Source organism: Coregonus clupeaformis, chromosome 35 (genome assembly GCF_020615455.1).
Source record: "Coregonus clupeaformis isolate EN_2021a chromosome 35, ASM2061545v1, whole genome shotgun sequence".
Lineage (NCBI taxonomy): Eukaryota > Metazoa > Chordata > Actinopteri > Salmoniformes > Salmonidae > Coregonus > Coregonus clupeaformis.
The window spans coordinates 31149622-31172261 of NC_059226.1; the positions used below are offsets into that span (position 1 = coordinate 31149622).

General features: G+C 46.3%; 2 protein-coding genes across 3 annotated transcripts; one reads left to right on the top strand and one right to left on the bottom strand.

The window, feature by feature from the left end:
• Positions 1 to 1208: 1208 nt before the first annotated feature.
• LOC121551830 (cytochrome b-c1 complex subunit 2, mitochondrial-like) lies at positions 1209 to 18092 on the bottom strand. Its single transcript, XM_045210681.1, has 14 exons — positions 17987 to 18092; positions 15377 to 15469; positions 14771 to 14920; positions 14563 to 14627; positions 13516 to 13572; positions 13111 to 13235; positions 12644 to 12741; positions 5960 to 6017; positions 3518 to 3613; positions 3168 to 3367; positions 2835 to 2915; positions 2658 to 2734; positions 2313 to 2466; positions 1209 to 1562 (listed from the first exon to the last, which is right to left on the bottom strand). The coding sequence occupies exons 1-14, from the start codon at positions 18017 to 18019 to the stop codon at positions 1479 to 1481; spliced, it is 1371 nt and encodes a 456-aa protein (XP_045066616.1). The 5' UTR covers positions 18020 to 18092; the 3' UTR covers positions 1209 to 1478.
• Positions 18093 to 18618: 526 nt separating this feature from the next.
• LOC121551391 (NHP2-like protein 1) lies at positions 18619 to 22408 on the top strand. 2 transcript variants are annotated; one of them, XM_041864016.2, is made up of 4 exons: positions 18619 to 18744; positions 19551 to 19630; positions 20903 to 21023; positions 21231 to 22408. In XM_041864016.2, the coding sequence occupies exons 2-4, from the start codon at positions 19628 to 19630 to the stop codon at positions 21491 to 21493; spliced, it is 387 nt and encodes a 128-aa protein (XP_041719950.1). In that variant the 5' UTR covers positions 18619 to 18744; positions 19551 to 19627; the 3' UTR covers positions 21494 to 22408. The 2 variants fall into 2 exon arrangements, with proteins under 2 accessions (XP_041719950.1, XP_041719951.1); XM_041864017.1 differs by lacking the exon at positions 18619 to 18744 and adding an exon at positions 19245 to 19263.
• The last annotated feature ends 232 nt before the right edge of the window (positions 22409 to 22640 follow it).

The window sequence follows — 22640 nt, forward strand, 5'->3', positions numbered from 1 at the left end:
AGAAAACAGTTATTAATTTGATTGATAAGATTAGATTTTCTCAGGGGTCCCCACATTTGGGCACCACTGATATAAGTACACTATAGCCTTCATGGCATTTATGGCACAGGAGGTATATTAGTTAATTTCCCTGTTACCACACAGTCAGTCAATCACTGACTCCAGCACCACTCCACCATGTCCAATGGGCAATACATTTTGAACCTAAATAGAACCACATGGATATGTAGCTATTATTGTTCTCTCACTACGTTCCTTGAAAACATGAGTCACTGACATCCAGTTGTTATCTGTGTTGATTTGTCATGTTTAGTCATCAAGGCCTTTTTTGCCCCTCTCTCTCTCTAGCCATTGCTGTTATTCTTCCTGGCTGCTTTTGCTGTGCCATATTTTTGATAACATGTTTGACCAAACTCCAGATCGATCACTTCTGCATAATATACTGAACAAAAATATAAACGCAACATGCAACAATTTTAAAGATTTGATTTAGTTACAGTTCATAGAAGGAAATCAGTCAATTGAAATAAATACATTAGGCCTTAGTTTATGGATTTCACATGACTGGGCAATGAGCTCAGCCATGGGTGGGCCTGGGAGGGCATAGGCCCACCGACTTTGGAGCCAGGCCCAGCCAATCAGAATGAGTATTTCCCCAGAAAAGGGCTTTATTCCAGACATAAATACTCCTCAGCCCCCTCCCCCAATTTGTGGCATTGTGTTGTGTGACAAAACTGCACATTTCAGAGCGGCCTTTTATTGTCTCCAGCACAAGGTGCACCTGTGTAATGATCATGCTGTTTAATCAGCTTCTTGATATGCCATACCTTTCAGGTGGATGAATTATCTTGGCAAATGTGAAATGTTCACTAACAGGGATGTAAACACATTTGTGCATAACATTTGAGAGAAATAAGCTTTTTGTGCATATGGAACATTTCTGGGATCTTTTATTTCAGCTCATGAAACATGGGACCAACACTTTACATGTTGCGTTTATATTTTTGTTCAGTATAAAAAACAATACCCCACAATTTCCCCTCATTCTAACATACCTGGCTGCTACACTAGATGCAACATTTTTGCCGATGTAGCAGCTCTTAACTGATTTTCACAGCTCTTCGTCCCCCCCTGCAGGAGCTGGGCAGAATAACATCAACGATATATTCAATTCTCATTCACCTTGGTGATCAAATCAGAGACTGCCATTACTGTAGATAGACCATTTAATGAATTTACAACAGATATACAGTGAAATGGACAAAAAAAATTCATAATTATTCCTGCAGACTGTGTACACTTATTGCAGAACTAACTTTAACATGATTTGTAACAACAAAGGATTATCGTTTGCTGTGAGAAGAAGTCATGGGCTTCATATCAGAACCAGGTTCCTTTTTCTGGAGTAAGCAGCCAGGCACAACCTGCCCAGGTTAAAATGTTAAATAACTGTTTCATTGTTTATGGTTTGTTTCTTTTCACAATTCATCCACGAAGGGTGTGTTGGCGAGGTGTCCGCTAGCTGCCATCGATTTCTTGCCGTCCACAAACTTTTTCGCAGCCTGGAAAAACAAAATAATACACTTATCACCTTGTCCCATATTCCTCCTCTCTGTCCCCAGCTCACCTGCTATAAATAAACCTAAATGTAGGAGGCACACAGAAATCAGTCTTCAAAAATGTTATTCTATATAGATTTTTTCCCCTTTCTTTTTTTAAGCCTTGAGACAATTACATTTTACATTACATTTTAGTCATTTAGCAGACGCTCTTATCCAGAGCGACTTACAGTTAGTTTATTTTTTTATTTTTCATACCCCCCCCGTGGGAATCGAACCCACAACCCTGGCGTTGCAAACACCATGCTTTACCAACTGAGCTACATCCCTACTGGCCATTCCCTCCCCTACCCTGGACGACGCTGGGCCAATTGTGCGCCGCCCCATGGGTCTCATGGATTGTGCATGTGTGCCATTCAGAGGGTGAATGGGCAAGACAAAATATTTAAGTGCCTTTGAACGGGGTATGTTAATACAGTAGGTGCCAGGCGCACCGGTTTGAGTGTGTCAAGAACTGCAACGCTGCTGTTCTTTTCATGCTCTACAGTTTCCCGTGTGTCAGGAATGGTCCACCACCCAAAGGACATCTTTTAACACCTTGTAGAGTCCATACCCTGATGAATTTAGGCTGTTCTGGGGGCAAAAGGGAAGGTGTTCCTAATGTTTTATACACTCGGTGTATATTGAATGTGAATAGATATATTTATGTTTCTTATGTCTTAGCCATGATGGTCAATGTTGAAGTGTACTCACATTGACGACATCAGCGTGGCTGACAGAGTCGATGCTCTGGGTAACGGTCTCTGGTGAGTGGTAGGCTCCGCTGGACAGGGCCTGGGCCCCCATCTCCTCCAGCAGGACCTCAGAACTCTCCATGGACATCAGGTACTCGGCTTTCAACTGGTTCCTACCAGGTATGATGGGGACAGGGTCAAAGGTCAAATCAGGGCAAGAAGTTATTATAGGCCATCAATGTAAATAATAATTTGTTATTAATTGACTTGCTTGGTTTAAGGTTAAATAAAAATAAATAAAACCAGAGAGATAGCGCCAAGCTTCATGGTCCACCTAATGAGCCATATTGTCTGGTGAACTCACTTTGCTCTGGTGACATCATCCTCGGACACGCCTCCCTTCGCAACCCCTGTCACCTGGCCGATGGCAGCTTTGATCACCTGTACAGAGAGGGACAGTCACTGTTAGGGACAGTCACTTATCAACATATATCAGGTACTAACACGTCCTTATGTTACTACTGCATTATAGTGTATTCACCTCTCCTGCAGAGTCGGCTTGGGCGATGGAGTAGACTCCAAAGAGTCCGGAGTCAGCGTATGTGGCATTGAAGGCTGTGGCCTGCATAGGAGACAGAGAAAGAAGCATTAGAGTAACTTCTGTACACAAGATAGTCCAAGATCATTGTCCTTTCTAACCTCTAAACCTTTTATTTTTCTCTGTCTTACCAGATATTTGTGTGTAATTTAGACAATCATACAATGAAAACTCAGTTATGTAGAATTTCAGCTATGTAGAATATCGATTTCTATTGTAGTGACCACAACCAACAACACAGGCATAACTGTAGCAACAAACAGGGAAGTTACTCACATCGAAGGGCTGTGTGGTTGCCTTGGCGATGCCCTGGCTCAGTTTGCTGGTGACATTGGAGCCTCTCTTTACGTGTGGCCCGGCTCCCAGAACCCTTTGCAGCACACTAAAGGCATTGGCCTCCGCTGATCCAGTCACACCGCCCTCGCTGGCGATCAACGAGTGGACCAGACCGGCCCCGTTCTGCACCCGCAGCTCACCTGAAGGGACACAGTCACACACGGTTAACCACCATCAGGGCACGCACACACCCATCCTAGCTCACACACTGGGGTTGACTGAATCCGTGGCCCAGACTAGAGCTCAGCAGTTAGGCGTGCATTGCATCTAAGGCTCTCTATGGGTCTTACCTCCGCGGTATACAGCCTTGGCCCCAGTGACTCCAGCCCCACTGCGGACACTGAGGAACTGCTCTCCTACCTGCCTCAGCACAGAGTGATTCACACCTGGGGAGAGACAGCACAAACAGGGGCCATGTCACTGCAACACACACACCAGAGAGCCAGCAAGAGACACACACAGGTAGACTGTCATCACATGCCCTCAGTTCAGTGTTTCACACAGGGGTACATACTAGGGCCGGGAATTGCCAGGGACCTCACGATATTATCACCATACTTAGGTGCCGATGCGATATCTAGTGCCATTCTATATGTATTGCGATTCGATACTGTGATTTTATTGCGATTCGATATATATATTGCTCACCATATGTCTGCTGCAGAAGGACAAGAGAGAACCATGAGAAAATCAGTTTTGATCAGTAAGGGAAATACACTCCAAAGGTATGTGGACACCCCTTCAAATTAGTGGATTTGGCTATTTCAACCACACCCATTGCTGACAGGTGTATAAAATCGAGCACACCGCCATGCAATCTCCATAGACAAACATTGGCAGTAGAATGGCCTTACTGAAGAGCTCAGTGACTTTCAACGTGGCACCGTTATAGGAGGCCACCTTTCCAACAAGCCAGTTTGTCAAATTTCTGCCCTGCTAGAGCTGCCCCGATGAACTGTAAGTGCTGTTATTGTGAAGTGGAAACGTCTAGGAGCAACATCAGCTCAGCCACGAAGTGATAGGCCACACAAGCTCACAGAACGGGACCGCCGTGTGCTGAAGCGCATAGCGCGTAAAAATAATCTGTTCTCGGTTGCAACACTCACTACCGAGTTCCAAACTGCCTCTGGAAGCAACATCAGCACAATAACTGTTCGCCAGGAGCTTGATGAAATGGGTTTCCATCGCCGACCAGCCGCACACAAGCTTAAGTTCACCATGCGCAATGCGAAGCGTCGGCTGGAGTGGTGTAAAGCTCGCCGCCATTGGACTCTGGAGAAATGGAAACGTGTTCTCTGGAGTGATGAATCACGCTTCACCATCTGGCAGCCCAAAGGACGAATCTGGGTTTAGCGGATGCCAGGAGAACGCTACCTGCCCCAATGCATAGTGCCAACTGTAAAGTTTGGTGGAGGAGGAATAATGGTCTGGGGCTGTTTTTCATGGTTCGGGCTAGGCCCCTTAATTCCAGTGAAGGAAAATCTTAACGCTACAGCATACAATGACATTCTAGACGACTCTGTACTTCCAACTTTGTGGCAACTGTTTGGGGAAGGCCCTTTCCTTTTTAAGCATGACAATGCCCCCGTGCACAAAGCGAGGTCCATACAGAAATGGTTTGTCGATATCGGTGTGGAAGAACTTGACTGACCTGCACAGAGCCCTGACCTCAACCCCATCGAACACCTTTGGGATGACTTGGAACGCCGACTGCGAGTCAGGCCTAATCGCCCTACATCAGTGCCCGACCTCACTAATGCTCGTGGCTGAATGGAAGCAAGTCTCCGCAGCAATGTTCCAACATCTAGTGGAAAGCCTTCCCAGAAGAGTGGAGGCTGTTATAGCAGCAAAGGGGGACCAACTCCATATTAATGCCCATGATTTTGGAATGAGATGTTCGATGGGTAGGTGTCCACATACTTTTGGCCATGTAGTGTAAGTGCTGAAAACAAATTGGCTCCCTTTTTAAAAAGAAGATGGAGAACAAGCTCTGAAGGAAAAATACTGGAGTTTTGGGGCAGGTACAGCCAACTAGCGCAAAAATAATATTGCGATATTGTCAAAACGATACATCGTCAAAAATAATATCTCGATATGTAACTATCTATTTATTTCCTATCACTAGTACATACCAGAGAGCAGTCATGTCACACACACACACACACACACACACACACACACACACACACACACACACACACACACACACACACACACACACACACACACACACACACACACACACACACACACACACACACACACACAGCGTCATACTAGAGCAGAACAGCTGACCTCTAACTCCACATATCTTTAGACAGCCTCTAGGGTTTGGACAGAGGCCAAAGGAAATGTGATGTGTACACAGTACGCACGCACTCACCCAGAGGGAGAGAGAGTTTACATCGGTCTAATTCAAAGGATATGACCCTTATAGGGACCCAATTAATAGGGTTGTTCCGATTCACTACCCTTCTTCCTGAAGTGTGCACTTGCTCAATATCCCCTCAAGGATTTAAAAGTAATACATTGGCTAGAGTTAGTTTCCACCATATTCCTGGCATTACTCCATTTCTTTTCAATCCATGAGGGGCTGCATACTTCCGGGAAAAGGTAGGGCAAGGAATCAGAACAGCCCTGAAGCCATGCTGAAGGAGCTGCAAGACATAGAAAGAAGAAAGGAGACCCAGGGTGCCACTGGATCGAAAAGACGACCAGACAGACACACTCACCTAGTCCTACTAGAGCCATTCTGGCACTGGTGAAATTGTTCTGGACAAAGGACTGCAGCTAAGAGGGATAAGGAAGTAGGAGAGAGTTTAAGAGAGAGCTATGCTGTGACAAACACAAAGTAGCACTATGGTGAACGATTAGTTACCGGAGTGTAACTCCAGTTCTATGAGTGGAGCGGAGCCCCATAGGGGAGCTCTGCTCCTAGTGGTTTACCCTCTGCCCTAGGGCAGAACAGCCTGAAGCAAAATTATGCACACACCTACAGCCAATAGGAGTACAGGTGTCCCTATAAGAGGGGATGCCTCCCCTCAATCAGCCTCCCGAGATATTTTTCTTCAGCGAGACTAGAGAGGGTCGGCAGGGCCTTAAGTCCTATGGGGCTCCGCTCCACTCATAGAACTGGAGTTACACTCCGGTAACTAATCGTTCTATATCGTGGAGCTCCGCCCCATAGGGGAGCTCTGCTCCTAGTGGTTTAAGGCGGAGCGTAGCGCTCCCAAAATGTACTCCCTGCCGAGCCTAACACTTCCCATCGAAACGAGAAAGTCAGGCCTAGCAATGGCTGCAACCGAGTCCCGCAGTACTGCAACTAAAAACCCCTACGGGCGTCACAATATACCGCGTCATCGGTTAAAGACCCGCCCCACCTAGTCCAATGGCAATGCCAATGACTAGTGGGCAGATCACCAGAATAGAAGCCATACTAATCTGTACTAGCAGATAGATGTGCCTCAATATCCTGTGAAAACACTACCGACCACTAATGGAATGACACCAAGTGTCACTCTACATTGTAAACGCGGTAGACCGCCCTCACTCACTCAATGGAATCCCAGAGATTAGTGGGCAGGAACAAAAACATGAGTCATACTAACTGAACAAGCAGATAGATGACCTCACATTCTGTTAATCAACGCATGCCTCTACTGTACTGACCCTGTCAGTCAGGATTCGTGCCACAAAATATGTTTTCCTATCCAAAGCGGACCTGATGGAAACCCTGTCCATAGTCCTGCTTTTCCCTCTCTTCCTAGCTCAAGATCTCCCTTCAGCTATGCTGAGTACAGACCGAGCCAAAGAGTTAGAAAACACATCTGTCAAAAACACGTCTTCCTAACCAAAGCGGACCTGATGGAAACCTGTGTCCACAGTCCTGCTTCTCCTCTCTTTCTTGCTCAAGATCTCCCTTCAGCCACGCTGAGTACAGATCGAGCCAGGGAATTAGAAGACATATCTAAGAGATAGAAACGGATAAATGGAGACGGCGTCGACCAGGATGCTGCTCTACAGATATCCTCTACTCCTGTTCCTCTGAAAAGGGCAGTAGAAGCCGCTACTCCACGAGTGGAGTGAGCTCTGATACCCTGAGGCAATTGCCGCCCCGCTGCCTCATAAGCTGTCTCAATGCCTTCACAAAGCCAATGAGACAACCTCTGTTTTGAAAGTGGTCTACCTAGTGCAGCCGCACCGTGACACACAAACAACTGAGGCGATGACCTAATCGCTGCTGTGCGCTCGACGTAACACGCCAAAGCGCGTACCGGGCACAGGCGATGGAGCTTTTCCTCACTCCTCTCTCTATGAGGAGGAGGAGAAAAAGCCCACAGCTCCACGGTCTGTGACCTATCCTAATAGGAAGCGTTTCACTAGAGGGTGGCTAAAGACATTGTCTCTGCCAAAACCCTCATGACAAGCTGAAATCGCTGCTGCAAACACTCTAATCGTGGCAGGCGATTTTTGCTTATCAAGCATGAGCTGTAGAAAAGAGAGAATACTCTCCACCTGACAGCTCATGGGGTCTACACCTTGTGTGACACACCATCGTGAAAACACGTTCCATCTACTGGCATACATCTTAGAAGTGGAACTGGCACGTGAACCCTGTATGGTCCTGATCACTGCATCAGATAACCCACGGCGCTCTAGCCTGTCCCTCTCAGCAGCCAGGCCTTCAGTGGTTGGCCGATTATGGGCAATTTCCCTATCGTGCCAGCCGCCTGAGACAACGCGTCCCGTCGATGTGGAATTGGCCAAGGTGGCGCAATCAACATCTGACTCATCTCCGCAAACCACGGAGCCCCTGGGCGATCGGGCGCTATCAGTATCACGGACAGCCCCCCTGACCTCACCCTGGCTAGCAGTGGGAGAATGCAGGACAGCGGAGGGAATGCATACAGGAGAACTCTCGGCCATGGTTGGTGCGCAAAGGCGTCCCTTCCCAGTGGCGGTTCGTCCTGTTCCCTCAGAGAGAACCACAGAGGACATTGCGCGTTCACGCGTGACGCGAATAGGTCCACCTCGGCTCTCCCGAATTGTTCCCAAATCTGGAGAACAATGTCTGGATGCAGACACCACTCGTCGTCTCGAGGACCCCCTCTTGACATGAGGTCTGCTCCTACGTTCAAGTAGCCCGGAATGTGTGCTGCTCTCAATGAGCGAAGGTGCTCGTGAGCCCACAGCCACAATTCCTCTGCCGCCCGATGGAGAGCAGGAGACCTGACTCCTCCCTGGCGATTTATGTGGGCTACTGTGGTCCGGTTGTCTGACCAGACCAGCACATCGCGACCCCGAAGGGTAGACGCGAAGTGGGTCAGAACCAGTCGAACCGTTTCCAACTCCAGGAGGTTGATGTGACGACCTGATTGAGGCCACACACCTCCTATCGCTTGTGTCTGACATGTCCCTCCCCATCCCGTCAGGGACGCATCCGTGAATACTGGGATGTGAGAGGACACCTTTCCTATCGGGACTCCGTGCGTGAGAACGCGCGAGTTTCTCCAATAGTTTAGGTCTGCACTGAGCGAGAGGGGAACCACCACCAACCGATGACGTTGACGCAATGGATCTAGTCTTAGTTGGGCGAACCATCGCTGCGTCCTGCGCATGTGCAGGAGTCCCAGCGGAACCACAGAGTGGGCTGACGACATGAGACCCAAAAGTGACATGATCGACAGCGCCGTCACCGTGTGATTCGGACGACACTTCCTTAGGGCTAGCAACAAGGCTACCCTTCGGGGGTCCGAAAGTCGAGCCCTCATCCTCACAGTGTCTAGCTGTATCCCCAGGTAGACAATCTGATGAGTGGGCCAGGGCGCTCTTTTTCCAATTCACAGCAAACCCCAGACTTGTGAGATGCATCACTGTCTGTGTTGTGTGAGTGATCGCCAGCTCTGCTGACGGGGCGAGAACCAGTAGGTCGTCCAGGTAGGCTAGTAGCCGTATTCCCTGACGACGCAACGCGGTTCCAATGCCGCCTCCACACACTTGGAAAATGTGCGAGGTGCCAGGGCGTACCCAAATGGCATCCTCGTGTATTCGTATGCCACCCCTTGAAAGGCGAACCGCAGAAACTTCCTGTGACGCGGCTGAACCGGCACATGAAAGTACGCGTCCTTTAGGTCTATGCTCGTACAAAAGTCCCCTCTCTGGACACATTCCAGCAGACGTTTTGTCGTTAGCATTCGGAAGGGCCGTTTGGTTATGCTCTCGTTGAGAATGCGTAAATCCAAAATCGGCCTCACTCCCCCCGTCTTTTTGGGCACTAGGAGGTGAATATAGCCCTTTGTTCCTTTGCTCCCGGGGAACTACTGTCACCGCCTCCTTCGCCAAAGTTCCGTAATCTCTGTCATCAGAGCGGCCACTTTGTCTGGCGTTTTCATCACCGTCTCCACCACTCCCCTGAACGGGGGTGGGGTCCGGTGGAATTGGAGAGCATAACCCTTCTGCAACGTCTGTTCTAGCCAGCGTGAGAGGGTGCAGCTTCTTCGCCACTGCCAGCAATGCAAAGAAAGTGGCTGGGCGCGAAGCTGTGGTGCATCCAGTAGGAAGGACCTGTATTCCTCTATGGCCCTTACCGCCACTGTTCCCCAACATTGAAGTGGTGGAACAGCCCAAGGTGGGCCTCCCGTGAAAGGGAGAGGAAATGCGTTCTGAGAAAGAAAGAGGAGTAGGGACATCGGTTAAACCCGTAACCGTCGTATTCCTGCCCTCCTTGAACGCATCGCGGGTCTGAATTGCGCTGACCGAGGCCACAGCCTGCGGCAGGGCACCATCCCCAGCAAGCGATTGCGTCATCTTAGGTGACTGCAATTCGCTATCAGAGCCCTTCACTACAGTACTCCTAGAAGTCTGTAGTATGAGGTCTCTATGAGGTAAAACAAGGCGGCGCCTTGATACCTTCTTAACTTTCACCTTCTGTGTGTGTTCAACTCTGCACCCCTGGTGGGTTGAGTCACGCTCAGTGTGGTGAGTATTAGCGCGTTCAAAGGGAAGTGGGGGCGCCGATACACTGGGCACCTTCGTGACCGTGGTGATCGGGCCCTCCGTGAACGCAGCATGGGTCTGAATCGCACTAACCGAGACCTTAGTCTGCGAGTAGTGCGCCATCCTCAAATAGCGGCTGCGTCATCATGTCTCCTGACTGAGACTGCAGCCTGCTATGAGAGACACTCACTACAGTACTCCTTGGGGTCTGTAATGTGAGGTCTCTTTGAGATAAGCCAAGACGGTGTCTTGGTATCTTTCCTCCCTTCACCTCCTGTGTGCGTTCAGCTCTGCACCTCTGTTGGGCTGAACTACGCTCAGTGTGGTGAGTATTAGCGCATTCAGAAAGAAGTGGGGGCGCCGATACACTGGGAACCTTCGTCACCGTGGTAATCGGGCCCTCCGTGAACGCAGCATGGGTCTGAATCGCACTAACCGAGACCTTAGTCTGCGATAGTGCGCCATCCCCAACTAGCGGCTGCGTCATCATGTCTCCTGACTGAGACTGCAGCCTGCTATGAGAGGCACTCACTACAGTACTCCTTGGAGTCTGTAATGTGAGGTCTCTTTGAGATAAACCAAGACGGCGTCTAGGTATTATTCCTCCTTTCACCTCCTGTGTGCGTTCAGCTCTGCACCTCTGGTGGGCTGAACTACACTCAGTGTGGTGAGCCTGGGCGCGTTCAGAAAGGTGGGGGCGCCGATACACTGGGCACCTTCGTGACCGTGGTAATCGGGCCCTTCTTGAACGCAGCATGGGTCTGGGTCGTACTAACAGAGACCTTAGTCTGTGATAGTGCGCCATCCCCAATGTGGTTATTATCAGCGCGTTCTGAGAGAAACGGGGGCGCCGATACGTTGGTTACGCCCGTAACCGTAGTAATCAGGCCCTCCGTGAACGCAGCACGGGTCTGAACTGCACTGACTGAGGCGTTAGCCTGAGACAGAGCGCCGTCCCGAATAGCGGTCGCGTCATCATGCCATTATCTGGCTGAGACTGCAGCCTGCTATGTGAGACACTCACTACAGCACTCCTAGGAGTCTGTAAAGTGAGGTCTTTATAAGGTACACTTAATACCTTTTATATACCTGCCTTATGTGTGCATTCAGCAACGCACCATGGTGGGCTGAGCTGCACTCATAGTGGTAAGAGAGAGAGCGAGAGTGAGGAAGGTCGAACGCTCTCGGATGTATTATGGAAAAGGGGCTCTTTTTTGACAGTGTCAAGTAGAGCCAACTCTTTATTACACACATCAACAAAAAACATTCTCCTCCATACACTCAACGGTAGAGTGGGGGGGGGACAGTGGGCTCGGTCACAGCAGGCGCTGTGTCGTCTTCCGTTCTCTCCCCCTCGCCTGTCATAAACGGCGTCTCTTCTGGCCGCCCTTCGGGTGATGCCAGGATGACGCTTTAATGACCTCTCTCGCCGGCACCTCTGGCGCTGCAGGGGGGGGCGAGGCCCGCTCCCTTGCTGCTGGAGGCCGCCGTCTGACGCCAAGCTGTAGCGAGAGTAACGGCCGCCCTTCCTCATATCCACTTCCGGGTTGGAGGGAATGGGGGCAGCTTAATCTCCCGCTGTTTAGCAGCCCATTCAATGAGACCTGAGAATTCAGGCACAGAGAGGCTGTGGCGTCATCATCCAGGGATGTAATGACCTCACAATTTCCCGAAGGAAAAGGGGTGTTAAACATCTGGGTCAGTGTAATGAATTGTTCCAATAGAATATTCATTTCTTCCCCAATAGCCCTGTCATCTCCTGAGTCAGCGCCTTCAGATGATGCCTCAGAAGCTGAGACTAACACTGATAGCACATCCTCAAGAGGAATATCCTCCCTAAAAATGGCCAACGCTGCTTCCACTCCTTCAAAAAGGAGGCGCAGCTGGCGCATAGTGGGGGATTAATGAAGCTGTCCCTGGCGTGCTGTGTCCCTCAACCCACGAAACATATGTCGGGGGGTCGACAGCCGCCAAGGGGAACAGCGACATTGAGCTCTGAAAAGAGCTTTTGTTAAATACTTACCCTATGGATAAGCTTGGTGTGCTCATTGTAGGACGACGTCGATGATCTGGAAAATCGACAGCGTTTTCTTCGTCCTGAGTCTTCTCTTCGTCTCTTCTTGGCTTCTTCAGTCTAGTCCAGTCGCTGAAGAAAAAGGGAGGCTGATTGAGGGGAGGCATCCCCTCTTATAGGGACACCTGTACTCCTATTGGCTGTAGGTGTGTGCATAATTTTGTCTCAGGCTGCTGCTGCCTTAGGGCAGAGGGTAAACCACTAGGAGCAGAGCTCCCCTATGGGGCGGAGCTCCACGATATAGAACAATACTGCCATACTAACACAGGTATTAACACAGCTATTAACACAGCGATGAACATAGTGATTAACACAACTATTAACGCGGCTATTAACACAGTCTTACCTGTTCACCACTGACTTTGCCAACCATGTAGTCAGGACAGTACAGGGAGTTGGATAGAGCGTTTTTGTAAGCAGCTTCATGCAACTTCTCAATGACACCTTCAGAGAAAATAACACCATAACAAAAGACAAGTCAGTCAGTGTGTTGGCAAGGGGAACTAATAACAGGATGCTAGACAAATGACTAAAGACAACAACAAAAAAACACGTACTGATCAATTAATATTAGACCAATATATAATGTAATACAATGTGTGGGTCAAACATAGAGGATTAAGTCACTGGCTTAATGCTAACCATTCTACTCAATATTCATAACTAACCACCACTGATAACTTTGTAAATAGATCTGCAGCATACAAATATATGCTAAATCAAAATGCTACTGGTAATTCAATAAAACTGATTAATTCAACAAGGAGCGATCGTGCTGGACAAGTAAAGTGAATAGAGGGAAGTGTTGCTGACCTATCTGTGGACACTGGTGGGCCAAGGCCCGGTCTACCTTGACCCTGGAGGTCAGGTCGTCCACCTCCCACGGCCGGAACTCTGGGGTCGTGGTCACGTTGATCAGGTACTCCATCACTGTGTCTCTGAGGAGAAGGATGGACGTTGGACGGGCAGACACAAACACTTGGACACCCACAGGGACAATGCAACAGTCACAACATAAATGATTAATTAAGATCACCTAAAGTGGCCCTGTGGGAAGCCTCTATAATAAATAGGTAAGAAACACAGGGGCTAATTACACCATGAATCAACCCTGTACTCGCATACAAAGTGCCCGTAATTCAAGTTTCCTCATCCATCAACACCAGAGTAAACCCACACACTATGAGGGAGTCTGGCTGCGGTAGTAAGGGTACTTACAAGTGGTCTCTCAAACACTCCACAGAGTAAACCATGGTCTCCCTCGATGACGTTACGCTGTGGACACACAGAAAACAGACGTTAGCTACATCCTCCAGACTAGACTAGCTATGATGCACATTGCTTTGCAATGAGGTGAAAATAGGAACATTATTGTGCTGTGTGTGCATGTTAGCATTTATTGGGATGATTCATGTACTGGAGGCAGCTCTACAGGGTGGGCACTAGCTGGCACAGCCAAAAAGTCATCAAATCAGATTTAAAAACTAACCTTAACCACACTAACAAACCTTATTCCTAACCTTAAATTGAGACGAAAAACACAATTTTTGTTTTCATAATTGTTTTATGATATAGCCAATTTTGACTTTGCGGCTGGCCCATCTAGCGGAAACCACTTTTCTCTGCCCCCAGGACAGGATTCATACCAATACATGTCAACATGCATGTGTCGATCTGTGCTTCTTTCATCTTGTGCATTCTGCTCTATCCTAAAAGGTGAGCACCCTGTTGACTAGAGGGCAACTGTATGCGTGTGCATCTATAATTGAGTGAATGTATAGCTTGTGTGAGGTATGGGTGTTGAAGTTGCTGTTAATGTTTCACTGCATCAGGGGGGAGTCTGTGCCTCCTACATTTACGTTTATTTACAGCAGGTCAGGGGGGGACACAGAGAAGGAATAAGGGACCAGGAGGGAAGGGGTACACAACACAACAGTGTACTCAAGTGTATAATAATAATAATAACAACATACATGTCATTTAGCAGACGCTTTTATCCAAAGTGACTTACAGTCATGCGTGCAGACATTTTACGTATGGGTGGCCCCGGGAATTGAACCCACAACCCTGGTGGTGCAAGCGCCATGCTCTACCAACTGAGCCATACAGGGTAACAGAGGTTATATTATAGAATACACTCTGTATGTGGAGAGAGGGGGGGATAGGGAACAGTATAATGTATACTCTGCATGAGGACAGAAAGGGGGATTAGGGAACAGGGAGGGAGGAGATATAGTGTATACTGTACTCTCCATACTCACTGACCTCAGACTGCCCCCCACTGCCTCCACACCACGACAGATCCTGAACGCAGATGCTCCCTTAGTAGTCTGAAAACAACAACAGTGACAGTGTTCATTCAATAACTTAAGGACTTTTTTTTTAAGTGTAGCTGTGATGGAAATTGCATTTATTGTTGTATTCATTCACAAGTCAAAGAGATCAATCCATTCATAAAACCACTGGGACTTACCAGGTTGGCTGCCAACCGCAGGACATGACTGACTCCCTGGTTCTCCACAGTCTCATAACGACTGCCTGCTTTCACAAACACACCCACACTTGACACGGGAGAGTAGTTCTCCAACGACGCAATCACTAGACCGTTGGGCAGCTTGGACACCTAGTAGAGAACACAGGGAGGGAGAGTCATGATGTCACAGCTGGAACACACGTGAGACTGGCTGCATCGTTGTTTTGGAAACTGCGGAGTGAATAAGAGAGTAACCATTCCATTCTGTTCAACTGAGGCGAAGTTCTTGTGATGAACTACACAACCAAAAGTTCATTTTCCAATTTGGGAGGGGAAAATATGGCTATACAATAAGTACAAGTGCGTGCATGGTAGTACCTAAAACAAGTCTACACATGAACATAATCACAATGCTTAGCCAGAGAGTAGAGCAGGTCTTCATCCCTCAGTTAAGTGACATCACGCGTGGCCAAACCAGGAGAACACAAGCCTAGGTTTTTTTCCCCCTAACCATATGACTCCACCAAGAAAAACTCCAAACCCCAGTTTGGGCCCAGAGTTTTTCTTGTGATCCCATGTGAAAACTTCTTGGCCCCTATGACATACCTGGACACTGTGTGGGGCCAGGGGAGCCCCAGCCTTCAGGCCAGCCAAGGGCTCAGTGAGGGCATCACTCCTCCTGGCTGCATAGCATCGTCTCTGGGGAGGGAAATGACAAAAATCATGCCAACAAACACTCATCAGCACTTCCTCAGCTAGGGAATTACAATATGATATGATACACTATTCAATTCATGTGGAGGGATCTAGATTTCCTTCTGTCCTCAAATGACCCCAGTCACATTACATCTTATGGCTGAAAATAATACTACAGGTGGATTAAACCAAACCATCATAACAGGTTTTTGTTTAGGAGGATGTTTTGTGATACGAGCAGCCTTCTCTAGACCTAAAGAGGGGAGATGAATTCTGAGGTCTAGACTAGAGCAGTGGGTGTTCTTGATTATATATAGTCCACTCTGAGGGTAGACTCACTAGGTGCCAAGCCAACCTGAAATATGTAGTATGTTAAGCCTTTTTCTTCTTTGTCCTTCTGAGAGAACACATCCTACATTGGCTGTGGCACCTTGGTTAAGATGAGGGTGAGGTGTAGGGAAACTCAATCGGAAGGTTAAATCCTAAAGACCTGATATGATCCAACCCCCAGTCAAACATCTAATGTCGGAAGAGATTATGGTGTCTGCTTGACCAGACAACAATATAAAAAGAGAGAAAAAGAAGCTACTCGTGTTTTTGCTGCATGCAGTCTTACCGATAATTTTCCACATTTGAGCATTTTCATGTTATTACCACAGAGATTACCCAAATCAGGGGTCTCCAACCTTTTCTAGCATGAGAGCTACTTAAAAAAATTAAATGTGTTGCAAGCTACTCATTTTTTTCTAGCTTTCAAATAGGCACATTGTTCTTCTCTTCTCTCCCCTGCAACTCTTCCCCGGTTTCTTAGTGCACTACCTTCTCCTGTACACTGTTTTCTGTTTTATATTTTTCCAAATTATGTTCTCAGTTTTATTTTTCCAGGTTTTAGATTTGTTTTGCACTCTCAAAATTAGAACTGTTCATAGAAAAACAACGAAATCGGATGCTCTGAGTCCATGTCAATGGTTGAATCACATCAGAAGACCTTTTTTTTTAGGTATGGAAGAAAACGAACACATACATTTTTTGTGTAATTCCCTTTTAGTTGCGCATTTGGCCCTTTAATTGCACATCTAGTGAGTGTGGAATGTGCTAGGGCGGTGAGATGGCGGAAGCAGAAGTGTCATTTGAAGCTGAAAGCGCGTTGAGTACAATTAGCGAGAAAGATGAGTGGACATCAGTGAAGTCCAAGAATGGAACAAAAGGGGCAAAAATTGTTGTGGAAAATGATTCTGATGAATCGTTCCTTGTTAGAGTACGTTTTTTGGATAAAGATGTTTATTTGGGAAACCATTTTGAAGTCACGAGAATGGTAAAGAAGGCGTTGGGAAAAGTGGATGCAGTCAAAGTAACCAGGAGTAGTATGGTGTTGATATCGTGTGTATCTAAAGAGCAAAAGGAGTGTGCATTGTGGCTCGCGAAAATATCGACGCACGAAGTGAACAGCTTTGATTTTCGGAGCAGGGCACGGATAAAAGGTGTTATTTCTAGCGTCCCGTTGGACATTGATAATCAATATCTTAGGCAAAAAAATCCAGGAGTAGTTAATGTGTGTCGCGTGACCCGTATGGAGAATGGGGAAAATGAGCTAAGTTTATCTGTATTATTGATGTTTGATTAGTATTTACCACCCTATGTAAAGTTGGGATATATAAGATATGCCGTAAGAGCGTTCGTGCAAAACCCGATGCAATGCAACAATTGTAAAACGTTTGGCCATGTGTTTGCAGACGGAAGGAATATGTTATTGATGAGTCTGTTCATGTAAAATGTTGCAAATGTGGATTTTAGCAGATAGCACTGGAATGCAGCAGCGCACTCCAAATATACTATAATATATTGTTCAAAAACAGGGCAATATCAAAACATTAACTCGTCAAGCTTCCTAGAAATCAGCAGTACACTAGATACGACAGGAGAAAGCCGGTGGTTTATTGTCAGACTGTCGAAGCTAAAGCTGGCAGTTACTGATTCCATCTCTACCAATCAACATTGCAATGAGATTACTTGATAAGTGAATTGAGACAGTTCCATGGCATGTCACCTGGCTAGGATTGTCAGTGCGGGATTGATATGAAAAACCAGCAGAACCGCAATGACCTTCAATGGGTTGAACTGGAGTGGAACCATGGGCTACGTGACAGCTAGTTAGCAATACAGCCTGACAGCGATTCGCCAGTAGTTAACATGCCATCGTAAAATGTAGTACACATCTTCGTTTGTAAGTAAGAATGGCTATATATTATTGGTTCATGAAACCGATTGGATACAGTATATCGGTCAAGTCGATAGAATAAAGAAGTAAGCGCCCCTAGCTAGATCTATTCCCTAGTTAACGTTAGCTAGGGTCACCGACAGGCTAATTAACCTATCTGCTTCCACTAGCCAGCCTTGGCTAATTAGCCGGCGAGTCCACGGGGTGGGTTCCGATTGACTCCCCAACGGAAAGAATGCACGAAACCTCATGTTATATCGTTGTAAAATACACGTTTAATAGGATAGCGTAACGAGACTCACGGAGAAATGATTTAGAGTTCGGATCCCTTTCATGACTCCCGTTCCTCTCCTTCAGCCGCAGCAGAATACAGATATGGCCGCCCTGACGTCCTACCCACAATGCACCGCTCTTCACAGCCAATCCAAAAATGGTAAAAAGATTCGTCAGAGATATTTAACTTTAAAGGGCCAATCGACAGTTGAAACAATACTGTTCGGTAAAAATCTGAGGGATGAGCCTGGAGAACTGTTACCACTTAAATTCATAGACAGAGCTATGGATGCAAGGACTGACCATCCATGATATCTAAATTAAAGTTTTAACCATGTTTTGAGCCTATACTATGCAGAGGAGGCTGGTGGGAGGAGCGGGCTCATTGTAATGGATGGAATGGACTAAATGGAACGGAGTCAAACGTTGTTTCCATATGTTTGATACCCATCCTCCTATAGCTCCTTCCACTAGCCTCCACTGATACCGTGTTTGTTTACATTAACATTGTTTACAACCATTGGAATAATACAAGCTAATATTTTGGGTTCTGATGGGGTACGACCAATGACATCATTGGGTACGACAGTTGAATGTGGAAGCAATGTGAAGGTTAAGTGTTATAATTGTGGGGGAGAACACAGCATTTGGTGGATGCCAGGTGCAGAGAGAGGCTAGAGAGGCTCAGCGATATAGTATCAGTCATGATGTATCATATGCAGAGGATGTAAGACGGATTGGTAGAACTACAGTGCGGACTGATGGAGCTTACATGGATGTTCCTGTAGTAAGTGGACCTACTATCAGGGCTGGTGCTTCTGATGGTCCTGGCATCATTTTGAGGCCTGTTCAGAAACATTAGCTCATGAATGTGCGGTGTCAAAGGACACTTTGATAATGAATAAAGTTGACTTCATAGCTTTTATTGGTAAGATTATCAATACGACTCGGGTTGTGGAAAGCAGAAATGCCAGGTTGAAGGTTATTGTGGAGACGGCAAAATAGATATTGGGGGTAACCGATGTTACTGTTGAAATGGTTGTTGACATGCTGAACAATCCTAAGGGTGGAGTGTTTCAACATGATATAGGTAACGTTTAATGGGTTGGGGAGGGTTTTTGGGGGAGGGGGAGGTAGAAGTTAGTAGTGATTTATTTGGTTTTGAATTTTATTTTCATGGTAGTACAGAAATGGGCAGATCATATTTCCGTTAGGAAACGCCTACTCTGAAGTGCGCGTGTGCAATTACTCAATTCGTCTTTGCACTCCTTCTAAACAACGCAATTTAAAAAAACTTTGGCAAAGGGTAAAGTCTACAAAACTTAGTCCACTCTGTTTGTAACAGACTCTAGTTTTGGGAACAGAAAACTGTATTGAGATCAAATGTTTCACCGATGAGAAAATTAGCAGAATGTCTGCCAAAATCCATCTCGTTCCATTTCTCCCACTGCCTGCCACTGGGCTTCCTCTCGCTCACTTGGTAGTGAGTGGAAACTCCAAGCGGATGCCTCACATTTATACATCCGGTGAAATATCTGTCTCATTGTTTTATCTGTGGACTCACTGCACATTTTTGAACACTTCTTTCAACAGGTTTTTTCTGTCCTATGTGAAGCACACGCCGAGAGGACAGAGGGATTTCACGTCTTAATCACTGGAAATTTGAAGAAATGGTGAGCTCAACTAATGGATGTATGACTGTGCTAGCGAAATTAGCTAGCTAGCCTGGCTAGCAAGCTATCTGTTGTTGTGTTGGGACCAACCAATTAGCTAGCTAACAGCTGCCTTATTGTTAGTTTATGAAATATCTGGCAGCACCACGCCTCATCAGCGTGGTATCATCCAGAAGGCGAGAGTACAGGTGCATCAAAGCGAGAGAATGAAAAACAGTTTCTATCTCAAGGCCATCAGACTGTTAAATAGCCATCACTAGCACATTAGAGGCTGCTGCTGCCTATTGAAATCACTGGCCACTTTAAGAAATGGAACACTAGTCACTTGAATAATGTTTACACATCTTGCACTACTCATGTCATATGTATATACTGCATTCTATTCTATAATATTCTTCAGTATCTTAGTCCATGCCGCTCTGTCATTGTTTGTCCATATATGTATATATTCTTAAATCCCATTACTTACTTTTTTGTGTGTATTGGGTACTGCACTGTCGGAGCTAGAAGCACAAGCATTTCGCTACACCCGCTATAACATCTGCTAAACACGTGAATGTGACATACAATTTGATTTGATTTGGTATCGTTAACCACGTGTTGTTTCCTAGATGTTTAAGATACATGGATGTATTGTGGACTTCTAACTAACTTGCATAATTGAGTCCATGAAAGTAATATAGTCTGATTTGCCCAGATTAGATATTATCGCTAAAAGAGGGGCAAAAATGTGTGTGGCGACTGTGACCTAGCTATGTGTTTACAACATTCACTGTAGTAACTAGCTAGCTATGCACTGTTGATCACTCTGGACAACCGCTAGTGGTCGCTATTGACCTTAAATCAAATCAAATCAAATCAAATTTTATTGGTCACATGCGCCGAATACAACAGGTGCAGACATTACAGTGAAATGCTTACTTACAGCCCTTAACCAACAGTGCATTTATTTTAAACAAAAAAAGTAAGAATAAAACAACAACAAAAAAAGTGTTGAGAAAAAAAGAGCAGAAGTCAAATAAAGTGACAGTAGGGAGGCTATATATACAGTAAAATAAAGTGACAGTAGGGAGGCTATATATACAGGGGGGTACCGTTGCAGAGTCAATGTGCGGGGGCACCGGCTAGTTGAGGTAGTTGACCTTATTTTGAGTGGATCCGTCAAAAGACAGATACAATACATAGAGACCACTAGCGGCTGTCCACGCTGTGTTGATATGTGTGGCCTGGTCCCCATATTCATTTTAACCACAATATATTTAAACCTATCAGACTGATCCAGAAGTCAACCCCAAGGCCTACCCTCTTGCTGATGCCACACTGAGCAAAACCATCCTGGACCTTGTGCAGCAAGCTGCCAATTACAAGCAGCTCCGCAAAGGGGCCAATGAAGGTGAGACAGACCTATCTGTAGTGGAACTACGTTGTTTTGGTTGCAGGGTTGGAAACGTACAAGTTGCTTACTCCAACAAGGGAGTTGTTACTGTGTTTCTCCTAGCATGTTTGGAAGAACAGCGATACAATAGACATGCCTCTTAAAGTATCACCTCACAGCTTCAGATTTGTCACTCTAACCTCTGCTCGCCCTCTCTTCCACCAGCCACTAAAACGCTGAACCGTGGTATCGCCGAGTTCATCGTGATGGCCGCAGACGCAGAGCCCCTGGAGATCATCCTCCACCTGCCACTGCTCTGCGAGGACAAGAACGTACCCTATGTGTTTGTGCGTTCCAAGCAGGCCCTGGGACGCGCCTGTGGGGTCTCACGCCCCGTCATTGCCACCTCGGTCACCATCAAGGAGGGCTCGCAGCTCAAGCCCCAGATCCAGTCTACCCAGATGGCCATTGAGAGACTGCTGGTGTGAGCAGAGCTCAGGTTGGGGGTTGTAGGGTTAACGATGGGACGCCAGCTGCTTTTGTCATATTCATATTTTTGTAAATGGGACAGGCTATGATTTAATTTGTTGTGCTGCTTTATGTTTGATGTCCTGTCAGACTCATGTACAGAATATTCTATTTTGTAGGGCTGTGTCCATTTAGAAATGTTGGGACAGCATAGGCACAGAGAGCAATGAGACAGGTATTTCACTGGATGTATAAATGTGAAGCATCTGGTTGGCATTTCCACTCACTACCAAATATGGCGGGCAGTGGGAGAAGATGGATTTTGGGTGACATTCTGCATATTTTCTCATCGATTACACATTTAATCTCAATACCGTTTTCTGTTCCCAAAACTAGAATCTGTTATGAACAGAGTGGACTAAGTTTTGTAGACTTTACCCTTTGCAAAAGTAAAAAAATCGCATTGTTAGGAGTGTAAAGGCGAATTGAGTTATTGAACGCACGCACTTCAGAGTAGGCGTTCCCTAATGGAAATATGCAGATGTTAGAACGCGCCAATAGGATATCGCTAGCGTGTGCTTGGCTCTGCCCATTATGACATTTGTTCCCATTGTAAACGACAAGCTGTGGTCTCTTGGTTTAGTTATAAAAATCTTTGGCATAGGTATATATCTGAAGCATGGGAACAAAATAAATTGTTTAACTTGTTATCATTATTATGTTGTAAATGTGTAAATTATATAAAGAGTGTATACGGGTCAGTTTATATAGGACGTCACACTAAGCATAGTAAAACCATAGCAATCACACTGTTAGCTTTCCTTATTTTGACCGTTTGTCTTAAATTGGTGCGTCTAAAGGTGAACATGTTCATTCCAGTATTCGTGTTTCATTTGGGAAACTTTCCTACATAATAAAATAAGTTTTGAAATGAAGATTATTTGATTAAATACATTGTGCATGTATAAATATGGAAGACTCGGTCTTGGTTAATATGATCCTTTTCATTGGAGCTTCCTGTTCAAGTTTCAGCATTGTACTTGCAGGAATCAAAGGAACCTATATGGGCAGATGGATGCTTGGGTAAAAGCAATGTGGCAAAATCTGTTTAGATCCTGGCATTTAAGGAGGGCACAAGATTAGCATGCCATTCTAGATTGAGATGTA